Raw genomic sequence first — 18,513 nt, 5'->3', positions numbered from 1 at the left:
TCGGCAGAGGACCGGCTGCATCGTGTCCCAGTTGCGGCGTGGCCATTAGATTTCACCCGTTAACTCTATTTTCTCCACAGATTCCGGCATTGTGGTTTTTTGCTTTTATTACAGAATTTAAAATGTCGGTCGGCTGAAAATCAAGATTCGGTGATCTCTTGCGCTTGTTTAAAAAAAAATTGCCCTGAAAACTGGCCGCAGCTCCAAACCACTTTAATCAATCTGGTGAGTTTCTGGGCGTTCCATCCATTCGCCACACCTAAAAACCCAGCAGGTTAAGCTGGGTTTTAAATGCAGACATTTTAGGAGCTTTTAAATATCAAAAAATGATGATTTACTAAGAAAGTGACTAGTTTACACCAGTGGAATCAGCAAAAAGCTCTGTTAAGTATTTAACGTCATTTTCAGTGATTCACAATTGTGTTATTCACAAGAGGTGGACTGGACACTGGTTTAAACTATTTTATTTGTAATAAATCCATTTTCAGCTGTGTTAATAAAACTACACCAAGTTACCACCCTTAAACAATGTTTTACTCCAAGGGACAAAAGACAATTACATCCCAAAATGTTGGCTGATCCCGCTGGGTCACAGACAATTTTGCATTGTTGATGGAGTCTGTGCAGAAACCTGAACTATGGATTCATTTCAGATAAACCCACGCAACTCACAACCAGATTTTCAAATGCAACGAAAGCGGAATCTTGACCTCGGCATATTTATCTAATACAACCTGGTTCATGTTGGTCAAACTTGGCAATTGGTCTGAAACAAACCCCCTCAGGATGAATTTAAATTGATCCAGATTCAGACCCTGGGGCATCTTAACAGCAGTGCATCCCTTGCTAAAAGGCACTTTTCCAAATTTGCATCGGCTGACTGGCTCTGCGTAAAAATTTATTAGCAGTCAGATCAGAAAAAATTGCCAGCGAATGCCAGCTAATTACTGGCAATGAAGAGCCACGGCTAAAAAGGACTGAATATGCAAATATACTACTTTCCATGTTGTTATGGTACCCAAAGGAATGCAAATTACAACAAACATTTCTGATTTAGCAATCCATTAAGTTTTCCACTCTATAAAGACACCTGATGTTGCTTTGCGCACTGAGGCATAAATGTCAATTTGTATTCACTTTTTTAATTTTAAGATTTTATGTACTTCTGATGGGAAAATTGGAAACTTTATTACCTGTGACATTTTATTGTTCCACCATGGAATAGTTGCGAAACACTCTCCACCGAAAGTCATTAATAAAAGGAAGACTTGTGCTTGGAAAAAAATAAAAAATTTTAAGAGGGGAAAATAAAATTGCTTCAAATTTGATTACATGTTTGCATAGGGAGCAAGCACGCCCCAGACAGCGAGATGGAAGGAATGTAAATAAAGAGGGCTTTACTTCTCTGTCACATCGACTTTGTACAAATACGGTGAGGCACATAAGGGACCTCACTGCACTGGGTTTCTGCGTGTAGCTCAGGCACAAGGCTGATGGTCAATATCAGGGACCGTTGAATTGTGCCCCAATTGGAAGCTGGCGAATGGCTCGAGTATTGGGTCAGGTCATTTCTGAGGCATCCAGGGTGGCCCCCCCGTGAACAAACGCATCAGAATGAATGGCTTAATGTCTATTTGAAAACACGCATGATCATGTTCAAATATTCCATGGCCTCGCCCATTCGCTGTAACCCCCTGCAGCGTCACAACCACCTCTCCCCACCCATCGAACCCCAATATCTGTGTGTATCACAATCCTCAGCATTCCTTGATTTCTTCATTCCATCAATGGCGGCCGTGCCCTCAGCTCTGAAATTGCCTCCCGAAAACTCTCCACCTCTCTCGCCTCCATTTGTTGAGGCAGTGAAGCGAGCTTTTGGTTTTCCAGGGTTATAATAAGGTTTTGATCTAAAATGATCTCTCTGCTACATCCAAACTCCTTTACGTTTGCCCCCTTTGGCCAAACTTGTGGTCACCTGTTCTAACATCTCTCTGTGTGGCTCGGTATCAAACCTTATCTGATAACACTCCTGGGACGCACCTTGGGATCTTTTACTACTTTAAAAGGCAGCACGGTAGTACAGCGGATCGCACTGTGGCTTCACAGCTCCAGGGTCCCAGCTTTGATTCCCCACTGGGTCACTGCCTGTGCGGAGTCTGCACTTTTTCCCCATGTCTGCGTGGGTTTCCTTTGGGTGCTCCGGTTTCCTCCCACAGTCCGAAGACATGCAGATTAGGTGGATTGGCCACGCTAAATTGTCCTTAGAGTCCAAAAAGGTTAGGAGGGGTTATTGGGTTATGGGGATAGGGTGGAAGTGAGGGCTTAAGTGGGTCGGTGCAGACTCGATGGGCCGAATGGCCTCCTTGTGCGCTGCATGTTCTATGAAATCAGTTCTATGAAATCTATGAAAGGTGCTGTATAAATGTGTGCAGTAGTTGTTGTCTTGTTGTTAAATCTCCTTTGGGAAACTGGATTTTCCTGAGCTGGTTTGATTCTGCTCAGATCTGGTGGTGAGTATTGAACTCAGCAAACGGTTCCACACTATTCCCGAGGCCAGCAAGTGTTGGCCATTCGTGCCCTCGAGGCTGTTCCACCATTCAGTCACATCATGGCTAAACATCTGCAACTCCTGCATTTTTCTGCTTATTCCCATATCCCGGGATTCCCTTACCGTTCACAAATCTCTCAGTCTCAGCCTTGGATGTACTCACCAACTGAGAATCCACAGCTCTCTGGCAAAGAGAATTCCAAAGAGTTGCAAACCTTTTGAGTGAAGAAAGTTCTCCAACTTGCAACACTAAATGACCGACCGCTATTCTGAGAATGTGGCCCTGATCTTTGCTCCGGTTTTTGCAGAGTTTTGCAGAGTTGGGAGAATTCTCAATACATTTTGGGTTTCAGACACCACGACGACCAAGATCCTACTTATTTTTTTAATTTAGTGTACCGAATTATTTTGTTTTCCAATTAAGGGGCAATTTAGCGTGGCCAATCCACCTAACCTGCACATCTTTGGGTTGTGGGGGTGAAACCCACGCAGACATGGGGAGAATGTGCAAACTCCACACGGACAGTGACCCAGGGCCGGGATTCGAACCCGGGTCCTCAGCGCCGCAGTCCCAGTGCTATCCACTGCGCTACATGCCGCCCTTCACCAAGATCCTACTTCAGTGAACACTTCAGATGATTTAAGTGGCCCTGCCTCCATAAAATGCCAGTGTGAAACATCCCCGCTCCCATTCCTGCCTTGCAATGATGGCAAGTGCCGCGTTTAGGGGTCGCAGTTGCGATTTTCAGTTCCGCTATTTTTGCCAGGCTGGCCAAGCACTCTGTCATGGTGAAAATCTGGGCCTACGACTCGGTGTTTTAGATTTCCCAGCCAGGAAACATCCTCCCAGCAACAACACATCAAGGATTTTTATGGTTTTCGATTACCTCTCATTTTTCTAAACTCACGCCCATTCTACTCAGTCTCTGCTCACATGGACGCTTTCTCAGCCGAAGATTAATCTCTGCTCGGGTAAAGAAGGCAATTTTTCAAAACACTAAAATGGGGTGATTTCAGGACACCTCCCAGTGTTTTCTTCTACCTCAACCTGTACATTTTAAAATATACAAAGTGGTAATCCATCTATTCTCACCATTCGCAAAATGGCTCACAATAACAATCAGGACATTTCAAAGTCATTCATGGCAAACATCGCAATTTGAGGTGTTCGAGCGCCAAGGCACGCTGTTAAATAAATGTAATTCCTGGTTACTTTCAACCAATACATGAACAGTTTGAAACAGTGCAATCTTCATCGGTAAACTTCTGTATGAAGACTGCGCTGTTTGGAGGAATAAAAAAAGTCTTCAAATCCAGTTCTTGATGGAAGTGAATTAGCAAGCAATAGCAAAATCTGATTTACCAGCTGACTGCATCCAGCCTGTCATACAGCATTTGAGGATTTAGCCAGAGGGCTTAATAACGCTGAACACCATGCATAGGGATCTGAGCAAAAGCTTAAAACCTTTATTTTAATCCTTTTGCCGCATAAATCTATATTTATTTTTCAACAAAGAGCCTCTTGGATTGCATTAAAAAAAACTCTGTGTCAGTCTCCAACGCTGCCTACTCACTCTTCACTTGGTAATAAAGCAAAAAACCATCAACCCCAGGCCAATTCAATTAGACATTTTTAGCAAAATTATTCAAAGAGAGAAAAAAAGCCACATAGCCCCTCCAAATGGCAAAGCGTCAATGATCAGGATTTAGTGATGGGATTAAAAAGGGAAAGTGGCCAGAGAACAGGAATCAGCACAATGGAGACCTGAATTGTTGCTTCTTCAGCGGAGCACCTTAATCGCTGGATGAAATCTCACCCCAGGATTAGTTACTGGAACATGGAACTAGGAGGAGGCCATTCAGCCCCTCAAGCTTATCCTCCACCATTCAATTAGATCATGGCTGATCTCTACCATAGCTCCAGCTATATGCCTTGTTTCTGCAACTATAACTCTGCTCAGCAAAAAATTATCAATCTCGGTTATGACATTGTCAATTGACCCACCTTTAGCTCCTCCCCTACTACAGCATCAACAATTTTCTGGGGGAGACATTTAAAGGTTTCCAGTCTCCTTTGTGTGAAGAGGTGCTTCCTGTCATCACTCCTGAAGATTCTACCCCCTTGTTCTGGGCTCGTCCCACGCCAGAGGAAATCATTTCTCTCCATTTACCCGATCAAACTCTTTAACCATCGGAAAAACCTTGGTGATATAATAAGACCATAAGACATAGGAGCAGAATTAGGCCACTCGGCCCATCGAGTCTGCTCCGCCATTCGATCATGCGTGATATGTTTCTCATCACCATTCTCCTCCTTCTTCCATAACCCCTGATCCCGTTATTAATCAAGAACCTATCTATCTCTGCCTTAAAGACACTCAGTGAATTGGCCTCCACAGCCTTCTGCGGCAAAGAGTTCCACAGATTCACCACCCTCTGGCTGAAGAAATTCCTCCTCATCTCAGTTTTAAAGGGTCGTCCCTTCAGCCTGAAGCTGTGGCTTCGGGTTCTAGTTTCTCCTACTCGTGGAAACATCCTCTCCATGTCCACTCTATCCAGGCCTCGCAGTATCCTGTAAGTTTCAATGAGATCCCCCCTCATCCTTCTAAACTATATTCAGTACAGGCCCAGTACAGTCCGCAGCCGCTCCTCATATGACGTCCTTCAATCCCGGGATCATTCTTGGGAATCTCCTCTGGAACCCCTCCATGACCAGCACATCCTTCCTGAGAATCTCTTTAACTATTCTGGGCAAGGAAATACAAACCTAGCCTCTGAAAACTATCTTCATAATTGAACTAGTTTAGTGCTGATACAGTTCTGATGAATCTGTTCGGCACTCCCTCCAAAGCTAATATATTGTTCCAGCGATACAGTGCCCAGACAGGAAAACAACACACTACAGGCAACTAAACCTTTCGATCAGCTGATACCGCTGATACTTAAAGGGAGAACAGTTGGGTGGAGTATTTTAAAAAAAAAAAAAACTTAAACAGTCTCCCTGGGCCCGATTTACCACCACACCGCGCCTGACCGGGAGCGCGACGTGGCTGGTAGATGGTGGGTGAGGCCTCTCGAGGGCCTCCCGGAAGCCACGATGCCTCACGGGATGTACCCATGTCCCACGAGGCGGTGAGACCAGAATCCCGCCCACAATGGGCAGGACCAGGACGCACAAGCTTAAATAGGTTTTAAACCTACCTCAGTAAACTTACCCACGATCTACCTACCTCTCGGATTCTACCGGCGAGGCCCCAGCTGGGCCACTTTCAGGACTGGCCCACACAAACGTGGACCAGGCGGAACATCACCCGGGGGTTTCCCGTGCCATCGGAGCCCCGTTGGTGGTCAGGGACAGAGCAGGGTGGCCTCCTGACTCTCCCCCCGGAACACAGGCATCTTGGCATTGGCCATGCCCATGAAAGGAAGGTAGTGGGCAGGGGGGTTTGAAGGGTGGGGGCACCAGGACAAGTAAGTAGGGGCCTCTGCAAGGTTGGGGAGGTTGAAGGGTGGGGGTCCTGGAAGGGGGGGGGGGAAAACTATATTAGTGTGCAGGGGACCTGAAGCACAGTGTCTTCATTTGGAGGGGTGTGGGGAGCATCAATTTCTCGGAGAAAACGTGGACTTGGGCTGGGACTGCACTGGGGCTGTTTAGCACAGGGCTAAGTTGCTGGCTTTGAAAGCAGACCAAGGCAGGCCAGCAGCACGGTTCAATTCCCGTAACAGCCTCCCCGAACAGGTGCCGGAATGTGGCGACTAGGGGCTTTTCACAGTAACTTCATTTGAAGCCTACTTGTGACAATGAGCGATTTTCATTTCACTTGTAACGTTACAGCATCCGAATAGGATGTTGCAAGCTCCAGACTAAAAATATTTGCAATAAAACATTTCATACGAAACTTTGGCGAAGACTTGAGCACTAGATATTGCATTGGAGTGTTGCGGTGTCTCGTCTGTTGTGTGAATTTGCCCAATACACGTTCCCTGCATCAAACCTGTCCTGTTATTATTACACTGCTGGGATGTTGTAATAAAGCAGAGAACTCCATAAAATATTAATCATAACAAACAGAACAAAAAAAATTAGATAAATCTAAAACGATCAAAGTGGGAGTCCATAAAATACAGGCGACGCACAACTCGAGTGAGAAGTGAAGCACATCTGCATATGCAAACGTCCCTAATATATTCCCAGCAATAGTCTTCACAAAATGAATAACAGCATCTTCTTTAATTCATTAACTCTTTCACTGGCAGAGGTTGGAGAAACTATGTTCCATGGAATGGAATGTTTTGGGGTCCGCTCTGCACTTTTTCTTGTGCCTGTCGGAATCTCTTGCCCTCCTCCACTCAATGTGCTGACTTGTGTCTATCTCAAAGTTTCAGCATCTGCTCTTGCCTGGATGCCCCCCACCTGAGGAAATAATTTCTCTCCATCTGCCCTGTCATATGGGCAGCACGGGAGCACAGTGATTAGCACTGTTGCTTCACAGCGCCAGGGTCCCAGGTTCGATTCCCGGCTCGGGTCACTGTCTGTGCGGAGTCTGCACGTCCTCCCCGTGTCTGCGTGGGTTTCCTCCGGGTGCTCCGGTTTCCTCCCACATGACCCGAAAGACGTGCTTGTTAGGTGAATTGGACATTCTGAATTCTCCCTCTGTGTATCCAAACAGGCGCCAGAATGTGGCGACTAGGGGCTTTTCACAGTAACTTCATTGCAGTGTTAATGTAAGCCGACTTGTGGCACTAATAAAGATTATTATTATTAAATCCTTTAATCATCTTGCAATCATCAGCAATCAAGTCCAATTTTTCTTTGGATAATGTTTCAGGTCAAGTCTATGGCCTTTTGGGTGACATTTACATTTCGATCCACCTCTCTCCTCCTTCAAGATGCTCCTCAAAACCCAGCTATTGATCAGAATTTTCTTCCCTTGTCTTGATATCTCCTTTTTAGGCGTCAAATCTGATTAATAATTCACCTGTGAAGCATCTATGGGCATTTTACGAAAGGTGCTAGATAAATGTAAGTTGTCAATATTGAAAACTTCTGCCTGACCTCTTAAAACAGTTTGGATTAGGACAGAGACTAACTAAGTACATTCCCCCTGTCTGCAATGTGTTCGGAGTATGGGATTCAGGCCTCTGGAACTCTGTTGACTTTTTCAAATTGGCTGCGCACTGTTGATCTGCTGTTCAATGTTAATTAAAACCAGAAACAGTTTCTGTTTGGGGATGGAATTGGTGCTTCAATTTCAATGGTTTGCTTTGCCAGTTGTTGAAAACTCTTCAAAAACCTTTGAAACCACAGTAAGGTCTGCGTAAGGCATAGCACCAAATGTGAAGAGTCGCTGCAATGAGCTCCTGATTTCGGGGGAGGGGGTGGGGGAGGAATTGAAAATTTGATGGGAGATGTTCAACTTCAAGACTGATTTTGATGGTGCAAAAACTGTTTCCAGTGGCTGGTGAGGACACAGATTTAAGATGACTGGGACAAGAACCAGAGGTAACAGAAGGAAACAATTTTCCACTCAGTGAGTTGCTGTAATCTGGAATGTGCTGCCCAAAACGGCAATGAGACAGATTCGATAATAACTTTCCAAATGGAATTAGAAAAATATTTGAAAGGGAGAAGTTTGCTGGGCGATAGGGAAAGAGCAGCAGAGTGGGACTAGTTGAATAGTACAAGTTATGATGGGCTGAATTTTGTGCTGCATCATTCCACAAAGCTGGTTATTACCAGTCAATGAAAAGAAAATTGGAGAGGGGAGGAAAATCAAGAGGAGGGGGGAATTTAGTGGGAGAGGGAGATCGGGAGAGAGGTGGGAAAATGGAAGAGGTAAAGGGTTAGGGGCAGCAGGCGTTCGAAAGGGAGAGGTGGTCAATCAGGAGAAGGAATTGAGGGAAAGGGCAGATCGGGGATGGTGAGATCAGGGGTTGAGAAATCAGGGGAAATGGATGATCATGGCGAAGAGAAGGAAATCAATGGGATGACTGTTGATTCATTGTGAGCATGATTTGTGCTCTTGGCAGAGACCAGTTTTACATCGTCTTAGTTACATTTAACAGCAATATTCCTTTTTAACAGGAATAAATGGAACTTAAAATCAGGTGTGTCCCATCTCAAATAGAATATTTTGCAGGGGTGTTAGGGGTTGCATTGCACACAAAGGAAAATTGCTTATTTCCAAACATTTAGGTGTTTGAATTGACTCTATTCTCTCATTTAATCCTAACACAAGTTAAGAATTAAAAGGTTACTGCAATGAGAATGTGTTGGAAGCAAACCAGACTTTGAGCTTATTGTGTATGTCTAAATTCACACCAAAATTGCAAATGGAAGAAAGCGGAGCGAGGGGGGAGGTTTTCTAATTAGCGTTCGATGAAAGGTCATTCAGCTGAAATGCTCACTTTGTTTCTAACTTTACAAATGCTGCCTGATCTGAGTACATCCAGTAATTTCTACTTTTGTTGCTAATTAGTGGATGTTTAATGCTTTCACACCAAGTTATAACCAGCCTGCCTTAAGCCAGACATTGACCGAGTAAAGCTGGGTGATCAGAATTCCGTCGGAATAGTTTGAGATGTTTACGTGGCAGTGTGTGGAAGAGGTCTGACTCACGACAAACACCTGGAAGAGAGATTGGACTTGACATCGCCCTTTTTTGGCATTTCTCTTCAAACGTAATCTGGATTGATGGGATGAAAGTGTCAATTCTCCACGGGCTGTAAGAGTCTAACATGGAATGGGCTAGCCTCAGTCCAGTTCCAGTTGGTGTAGCACTAGATGCAAAAAAGTTTTCCACTCTCCAGCTGGAACCTCCCTCCTCTGGAAAATCAGTGAGGGATGATTTCCAGATATTTGAAGGCTTATGTACGTTGATTGAAAGACACAACATACCTGGTAGCTCTTCATAAATCTCATCATCGGGCTCCTGGCCAATATTGGCTGTCGGATGACTCTGATGTAATCTTAGATCGACAACTCCTGCATCTACATCATCGTATGTCTCCTCCTGCAGCACTCCCACATTCCTCACCTCTTCCTCCTCCTCTTCCTCCACTGGTATGAAGTTAGAATTCATGTCTGTGAACAGAAACAATGATTTTGCAAATGAAGGAGGACAGTAGATTTCTGTGCTGTATAGTTATTTAAAATGTTCAGCGATTTTATGGGGAAATCACAGAGTTGTTACAGCACAGGAGGAGGCCGTTTGGCCCAGTGTGCCCATGCTGGCCCGAAAATGAGCAACCCCCCCCTCCCCCCCCAGTGCCATTCCTCACCCTTTTCCTCATAACCCTGCACATTCTTCCTTTGCAGATAATAATCCAATTCCCTCTCAAATGCCTTGATTGTACCTGTCTCCATCTGAGTCTCAGGCAACGCACTCCAGATCCAAAGGGACAAAAGAACAAAGAAATGTACAGCACAGGAACAGGCCCTTCGGCCCTCCAAGCCCGTGCCGACCATGCTGCCCGTCTAAACTAAAATCTTCTACACTTCCTGGGTCCGTATCCCTCTATTCCCATCCTATTCATGTATTTGTCAAGATGCCCCTTAAACGTCACTATCGTCCCTGCTTCCACCACCTCCTCCGGCAGCGAGTTCCAGGCACCCACTACCCTCTGTGTGAAAAAACTTGCCTCGTACATCTCCTCTAAACCTTGCCCCTCGCACCTTCAACCTATGCCCCCCTAGTAATTGACCCCTCTACCCTGGGAAAAAACTCTGACTATCCACTATGTCTATGCCCCTCATAATTTTGTAGACCTCTATCAGGTCGCCCCTCCACCTCCGTCGTTCCAGTGAGAACAAACCGAGTTTATTCAACCGCTCCTCATAGCTAATGCCCTCCATACCAGGCAACATCCTGGTAAATCTCTTCTGCACCCTCTCTAAAGCCTCCACACCCTTCTGGTAGTGTGGTGACCAGAATTGAACACTATACTCCAAGTGTGGCCTAACTAAGGTTCTATACAGCTGCAACATGACTTGCCAATTCTTATACTCAATGCCCTGGCCAATGAAGGCAAGCATGCCGTATGCCTTCTTGACTACCTTCTCCAACTGTGTTGACCACTCGCAGGGTTAAAAGGTTATTCCTCGTGCCTCCATTGCTTCTCTTGCCAATTACCTTAAATCTGTGGCCTCTTATTCTCAAACTTTCCACTAATGGGAACCGTTTTTTCCTATCCATTTTGTCCAGACCCCTCATGATTTTAAATACATCTGTCAAATCTCCGCTTAACCTTCTCTTCTCCAAGGGAAACAGTTCCAACTTCTCAAATCTATCGACTTAACTGAAGTTTCTCATCCCTGGAACCATCCCTGGAAGATCTGGGGAGCGAAGAATGAAGGGACATGACCTGCTCGGTCATTCAAGAGCAAAATCAGGAAGCACGTTCCCACACAATGGATAGCAGAAATCTGAAGTTCTTGAAGATGGGATGAGATAGAATGGGAGAGAATCCCAGGCAAAAGGACACATGCAGCTGGAGGCACATGCACCAGTGTTGGTGTGATTAAAACCGGGAATGTATAAAAGATCAGAATTGGAGTAGCAAAGAAATCCCAGAGGGTTATTGCGTTCGACGAGGTAGGGGCGGGTGGGTAATGGAGGGATTTGGAAACAAGAATTAGTGTTAAAATTGCGACGTCGCCAGGCTGGGAGCTAATATAGATCAGCGAGAACAGGCTGAAATGGGGCTTGATGTGGAGTAGGATACCAGCAGGCAGGTTCTGCATGAGCACAGCTTTACAGAGGTTGGAAGGTGGGAAATGACCAGGAGTGGACTGGAATAGGCCGATCTGGATGTAACAAAGGCCTTGAATGAGTTTTCATGTGCCCAACTCCTTCCTGTCAGGGATCCATTGGGATGTTCCCGCTAAGTCGGGAAAGAGGAGAACCACAGTAACTGTTTGGTTTACCCTCTCACTGTCGGGACAGAAGCATTTCCCAAGCAGCATGTCACAAGCCCACCGATTGGATCTTTGCTCAGTCACACTGATCAATTTCCACTACAGAAAGCAGCGGCCATGCGAAGTCTGAACAATATTTACAGTCAAACTCTGGCTAATAACACTCCAAATGATTTTACTGCAATAAAACAGAAGCAAAAAATCAATATGTTTCTCAACCGCATTGACACGAAACACCCCATAAATTTAATTTGTATCAACCTGGGCTTGCTACTTTTGAGTCAGCTCCGAGTTTATTTCTTTGACTTTACATGGATTCAGTTTTATTTAATTCGACAAAATCAATATCGGAAAACGCTGTCTGATCAAAGTATTTCTGGACAAAGGGAGTGAGTGGTTTCAGTTTTTCAATTAATTCTCCTTTTCTCACAGGTGTTTTTTTCACCTGATAATTATCACACAGACAGGTTCACGTCCAACTGTAGCTTTAAATTGCAGCAACGATAATCACGCTGGTCTTAAATCAGATGTCTCAATAATCAACCAGGGTCTTGAACAGGTTCGAGAAACAAGACCCATACTATTTCGAAGGCACGTGTCAATGGGGGTGAGCCAGCAGCTGGAGTAATTCCAGGCGGGAATCATTTTAATTAAAGGCTGTGTTTGGTTCCTGATTCATAGGTCATAGAATTTACAGTGCAGAAGGAGGCCATTCAGCCCATCGAGTCTGCACCGGCCCTTGGAAAGAGCACCCCACTCAAGTCCCACACCTCCACCCTATCCTCTTTATCCCCGTAACCCAGTAACCCCACTTAACCTTTTTGGACATGAAGGGCAATTTAGAATATCCGATCCACCTAACACACACAACTTTGGACTGTGGGAGGAAACCGGAGCACCCGGAGGAAACCCACGCACATACGGGGAGAATGTGCGGACTCCACACAGACAGTGACCCAAGCCGGAATCGAACCTGGGACCCTGGAGCTGTGAAGCAACTGTGCTAACCACAATGCTACCGTGCTGCCCATTCACTGCTGTAAGAACTTCCAGCATTACAGTGTGCACTGCTGTCCTTCAGTTCTACAATCCTCCTCCAATTCTGACGCATCCCTGATTTAAATCACTTTATCATTGGTGGTCTTGCCAATAGCGGCCTGGGGCCCAAGCTCAGGAATTCACTCCCTGAAACGCTTCACCATTCCACCTCCCTTTCATTCTTTAAGATGTTTCTTAAAACCCACATCTTTGACCAAGTTTTTAATTAGCTGTCCTCATTCCTTATGTCCTTATGCAGTTCAGTGACAAATTTCTTTTCGGTGAACCACACAGAGGTATTTTACAATGTTAAAAGTGCTATATCAATAGAGCAGCACGATGGCGCAGTGACTAGCACTGCTGTCTCACGGCGCCGAGGTCCCAGGTTCGATCCCGGCTCTGGGTCACTGTCCGTGTGGAGTTTGCACATTCTCCTCGTGTTTGCATGGGTTTCGCCCCCACAACTAAAAAGATGTGCAGGGTAGGTGGATTGGCCTCGCTAAATTTCCCCTTCATTGGAAAAAATGAATTGGGTACTCTAAATTTATAAGAAAACAAAAAGTGCTACATAAATAAAAACATTTGTTGCTATTATTTTACAGAATAAAAGAGGAAAACATTACTCTGACATTGGAGAATAAGCCACCTTAAACTCCAGCTCACTCAAGAATCACAATCTTACAGCACAGAAGGAGCCTCTTAGTCCACCTCTGCTGGCCATCCCTCCCTTGGCCTTTCCTTATAAGCGCGCAAACCTTTCACCTCAAGCATTTATTAAATTCTCTACTGAAAGTTAACGCTGAATTTGCTTCCACCGCCGTATAAGGCAGCACATTGCACATCACACTAAGTCACAGCATAAAATAAATTCTCATCTCCCACCCCCCTCCCTTTTTTGCAAGCATCTCAAATCTGTGCCCTCTGGTTAACTGGACCCTCATACAAGTAGAAACACTTTCTCCTTATTTACTCCATGAAAACCATTTGTAATTTTGAATAGTTCTATTACATTTTCCCTTAACCTCTCTACCCTATGGAGAACAATTGCAGCCTCTCTAGTATCATTCTAGTAAATCACTTCTGCACCCTCTCCAAGGCCTTGACATCCTTCTCAATACGTGCTGCCCTGAACTGGGCACAATACTCCAGCTGGGGCCTAAGCAGTGATTTACAATAGTTGACTGTTAACTTCCTTGTTTTTGTCCTCTGCCTCTATTTATTAAGCGATGGATTCTGTGTGCTTTACTGGACGGGGACTAATGGCAGTAGAATGATCATCTCCGAGATTAAATGTCTTCAAAGGAAAACATTGGGAAAAGAAGATGAACTGCAGGCATGATGGGGCGAGGTATTTCCACCAGAAATTGTTTTTAATTAGCAACAAACTTCAAACTTTTATTACTTTAATCAGTGGAATGAGATGTTTAATTAGAAAGTGAATTTTTCAGCACTGACTAATATTCAGCTCACTGGGGTTTTGAAGCAGAGATGGACTATGCTCATTTAAAATTTAATTGAAAAGTAAATGTGATTTGAAATAAGAGTAAAATTACAATTTTTAAAAGAACCCGAGAATGCAGGTATGAGTGATTTAAAACATATTGAAGTACAGTCGACAGATGGAAGTATTGCTGTTTATAAAAACAAGCTGGTTCTTCTTGGTGTTACCCTAGGACTGATTCAGTTTGGTGATGTCAGCCAGATAGGCACATCCTGAGGTTCAGAGGCGATGAGTAATTACTTTTCGATTTTGCTGTAGAATGGCACCAGAATCTCCCCTCCCCTTAGTGGGAGAAGTCTGATAACTAAGTTACCATAGCAGCTTTTTCCCATTCTAAGTCCATCTTTCCATTCGTAGTGGAGGCTACCTGAGTAAAGATGTCATGCTGTAATTATGTCTTTATGTGGGTACAGTTGTAGCAACATTCTGGGCAGGAGAGTGAAATCACGGCGAGACTAGTTTAGATAGAAAAGTTCCATTATAGTTGTAGATGTGGGAATACAGAATGAAAAATTTAAAAATGATGACAGACAGTGGTTAGAAGGCGGAACTCTCACTACCACATGGAGTGGTTGAAATCAATACTATAAATGCAGTTAAAGAGAGGTGACAGAGGGGCATGAGGTAGAAGAGAAAAGCAGGACATGCTGATTGAATGAAATGAAGAATAATGGGAGGGGGCTGGTGTGGGGTATGAACACCAGCATAGATAAGGGCAGCACGGTGGCACAGTGGTTAGCACTGTTGCTTCGCAGCGCCAGGGTCCCAGGTTCGATTCCGGCTTGAGTCACTGCGCGGAGTCAGCACGTTCTCCCCGTGTCTGCGTGGGTTTCCTCCGGGTGCTCCGGTTTCCTCCCACAAGCCCCGAAAGACGTGCTGTTAGGTGAATTGGACATTCTGAATTCTCCTCCGTGTACTCGAACAGGCGCCAGAATGTGGCGACTAGGGGCTTTTCACAGTAACTTCATTGCAGTGTTAATGTAAGCCTACTTGTAACAATAATAAATAATAATAAAGCTAGGTTGGGCCGAATCGCAATATGCGATTTTAAAAAGAGGATTGTCTGATCCAATTATTTCCATGCCCTGGTCCACTTAATGACTTTGGTGTCAGTGTAATAATCTGCACTGACCACTGGGGGCTGACTTGATCGTTTTCCTGTGTGGCTCGAGGAGTACGAGCTCCCTTGCTAACTACCGGGCTATTACCAAATGTATACAAGGTCAGCCAGATAGGAACGGACTTTGAGAGAGAGAGAGAGAGAGAGAGAGGAACCGGTGTAGTCTGATCGGCCCCTTTGTAAATAGTACGTGATATAAATAAATGTCTTCTTTAAGTTATTTGTCTGACTCTCATCGCTTTTATTAAAATCGACTCCCCAAGTGCTGTCCGCCATGGGATTGATTGGTGTTTGTTTTGTAAAAATGTTTTGTTGTTATTTGTTGGCACTGACTGCGTGAAGCCGTATCCGGGTCAGCGGGACAGGTGTCCCATTAATCAGACACCGAGGGCTGTTGGGCGCAAAGACAGACTTTGGGAAACTGCAGCATTGAAGTGACAGATTCGAAGGCACATTGCTACCCCAGCAGTGGGAACCACACCAGAGCAACTGCACACCTGGGACAACATTCCCAGCAATAAACAAAGTTTTGCATTCCTATAGTGCCTTTCAAAACCTTGTGATGTCAAAAAGTGCTTTACTGCCAATAAAGGCACTGCTATAAATGGAACAATGGCAGCCGGTTTGTGCACAGCAAGCTCCCACAAACTGTAATGTGATAATGACCAGATAGTTGGTTTTTATAATGATGTTGATTGAGGGGTAAATGTTGGCCAGAACTCCTCTGCTCTTCCTTGGATTATGTCCAGCAGAGGGCAGACAGGGCCTCGGTTTAATGTCCCACCCGGGAGGTGATACCTCCAATAATTTAGCACTTCCTCAATATTAGCACGGGGATTATCAGTCTACTTTCTTGTGCTCAAGTCTTGAAATGAGACCTGAACCCACAACCTTCTGGCTCAGAGGCACCAGTGCTACAAACTCAGCTACTGATTGACTTGAAAAGTCCGTGTCAGGTTGGGCCGGTTTGTGTGGAGTGTCAAGGCGGGTGTTTTTCTCTGACCTGGTGTGGCCCCACCCACACCATAACCAACAACTCCGCCCCTCTCACCCCACCATTGGTGGCCATTCCATTACCTGCCGAGCTCAGGAACTCCCCTCCCAAACCTCTCTGCCCCTCTACCTCCCCCTCATTGCAAAACTCTCCTCAGAAAACAACTCTGATCAGCATCACTTAATCCATCCTCTTTGACTTGGCACCTGTCTCCCCGCCCAGTGCTGAGGATCTGGGCGATGATTCTCTGTGTTGAAAGAGTTGAGCAAACACAAGCTACTGTTTATAGATTGACGCATTTTTGTGAAGTGCAAACACCAGCTCTGGTATTCCTTGGGTAAGTGAGCACACTGCAAGCTGAGGATAAAGGTTGGTGCATTGGAGTTAGAGGACAAACATGGAAGTTGAATGGAAAGCAAAGTGGCAACAAAGAGTTGGATGAACGAATAGTTACTCTGATTGGTGGAAGGTAGAAAGTGGTGTTGCACAAGGATCCGTTTGGGACCATCATCGTTTATACTATTGTAAGTCAACATCAAACAATGCAGATGGGACCACATTTGGAATAGAGCAGGATAGGTGTTGATAACGCGGAGGAAGAATGCAATTTAATACAGATAAATGGAAGATGATGCACTTTGATAGAAAATATAGAAACATGACCTAATCCTTAGAAAATAAGTGCTGAACCGTTAAACCAGGATGCACTCTGGGATAATGGCTTTAATTGGCTCATTAATGAGCCTAATTGGCATTGTGTCAATAACCAAGATTCTCCCATCAGGCCCTCTCCATCCCTCCCGAAATTGGAGTCAGCTTTCCTGATTCTGGGAATCAGCCACAAGTATTCCAACACAAATCTCACCCTCCTCCCCATCCCATACCTCCATTCCCATCCCATTATCCATCAGGCCTCCGAGATTAACAATCCTCCCGGAATGGCTGGGGCTCTACCAGCAGTGGCACCAATCTACCCGGAGCCAAAAAAGCAGACGGTGAGATTGGAAAGCCCCTGCTTCCTGGTTTTCCTGCATCCATCCTGCATATATGCGCAATGCTGTCACCATCTGCCACAACATCAGCAGCACAGGGAGTGGAGAATCATAGTAAAGGAGTGGGAGAGAAGCAGGGATGATGGGAGTGGGAGAGAAGCAGGGACGATGGGAGTGGGAGTGAAGCAGGGGGGGAAGGCAATGCGATGATGTCCTGCACAGTCAGCGTCACAGTGTCCTCAGACCGGAACGGTGTCCTCACAGCGTCACAGTGAAGCAGTCTGGGAACGGTGTCCTCACAGTCAGCGTCACAGTGAAGCAGTCTGGGAACGGTGTCCTCACAATCAGCGTCACAGTGAAGGAGTCTGGGAATAGTGCCCTCACAGTCACCGTCACAATGAAGCAGTCTGGGAACAGTGTCCTAGCAGTCAGCGTCACAGTGAAGCAGTCTGGGAATAGTGTCCTCGCAGTCAGCGTCACAATGAAGCAGTCTCGGAACGGTGTCCTCGCAGTCAGCGTCACAGTGAAGCAGTCTGGGAACGGTGTCCTCGCAGTCAGCGTCACAATGAAGCAGTCTGGGAACGGTGTCCTCGCAGTCAGCGTCACAGTGAAGCAGTCTGGGAACGGTGTCCTCACAGTCTGTGTCACAGTGAAGCAGTCTGGGAACAGTGTCCTCACAGTCAGCATCTCAATGAAGCAGTCTGGGAACAGTGTCCTCACAGTCAGCATCACAATGAAGCAGTCTGGGAACAGTGTCCCCACAGTCAGTGTCACAATGAAGCAGTCTACGAACGGTGTCCTCACAGTCAGCGTCACAATGAAGCAGTCTGGGAACGGTGTCCTCACAGTCAGTGTCACAATGAAGCAGTCTGTGAACGGTGTCCTCGCAGTCAGCGTCACAATGAAGCAGTCTGCGAACGGTGTCCTCGCAGTCAGCGTCACAGTGAAGTAGTCTGGGAACGGTGTCCTCGCAGTCAGCGTCACAGTGAAGTAGTCTGGGAACGGTGTCCTCGCAGTCAGCGTCACTGTGAAGCAGTCTGGGAACGGTGTCCTCACAGTCAGTGTCACAATGAAGCAGTCTGTGAACGGTGTCCTCGCAGTCAGCGTCACAATGAAGCAGTCTGCGAACGGTGTCCTCGCAGTCAGCGTCACAATGAAGCAGTCTGCGAACGGTGTCCTCGCAGTCAGCGTCACAATGAAGCAGTCTCGGAACGGTGTCCTCGCAGTCAGCGTCACAATGAAGCAGTCTGGGAACGGTGTCCTCGCAGTCAGCGTCACAATGAAGCAGTCTGGGAACGGTGTCCTCGCAGTCAGCGTCACAATGAAGCAGTCTGCGAACGGTGTCCTCGCAGTCAGCGTCACTGTGAAGCAGTCTGGGAACGGTGTCCTCACAGTCAGTGTCA

The 18,513-nt window shown here is 45.8% G+C and overlaps 1 protein-coding gene across 1 annotated transcript in view; it reads right to left on the bottom strand.

The window, feature by feature from the left end:
- Positions 1-18,513, bottom strand: part of LOC140398650 (src kinase-associated phosphoprotein 1-like) — a 514,762-nt gene that overhangs the window by 150,162 nt on the left and 346,087 nt on the right. The window contains exon 10 of the mRNA XM_072487554.1: positions 9,447-9,632. Within this exon, the coding sequence (XP_072343655.1) occupies positions 9,447-9,632 (186 nt within the window). The remainder of the gene's footprint in view (positions 1-9,446; positions 9,633-18,513) is intronic.

This window comes from Scyliorhinus torazame, chromosome 21 (assembly GCF_047496885.1).
Source record: "Scyliorhinus torazame isolate Kashiwa2021f chromosome 21, sScyTor2.1, whole genome shotgun sequence".
In the NCBI taxonomy this organism is placed as follows: Eukaryota; Metazoa; Chordata; class Chondrichthyes; order Carcharhiniformes; family Scyliorhinidae; genus Scyliorhinus; species Scyliorhinus torazame.
The sequence above is the reverse complement of the archived record's forward strand: the minus strand, read 5'-3'. Positions and strand labels throughout refer to the sequence as shown.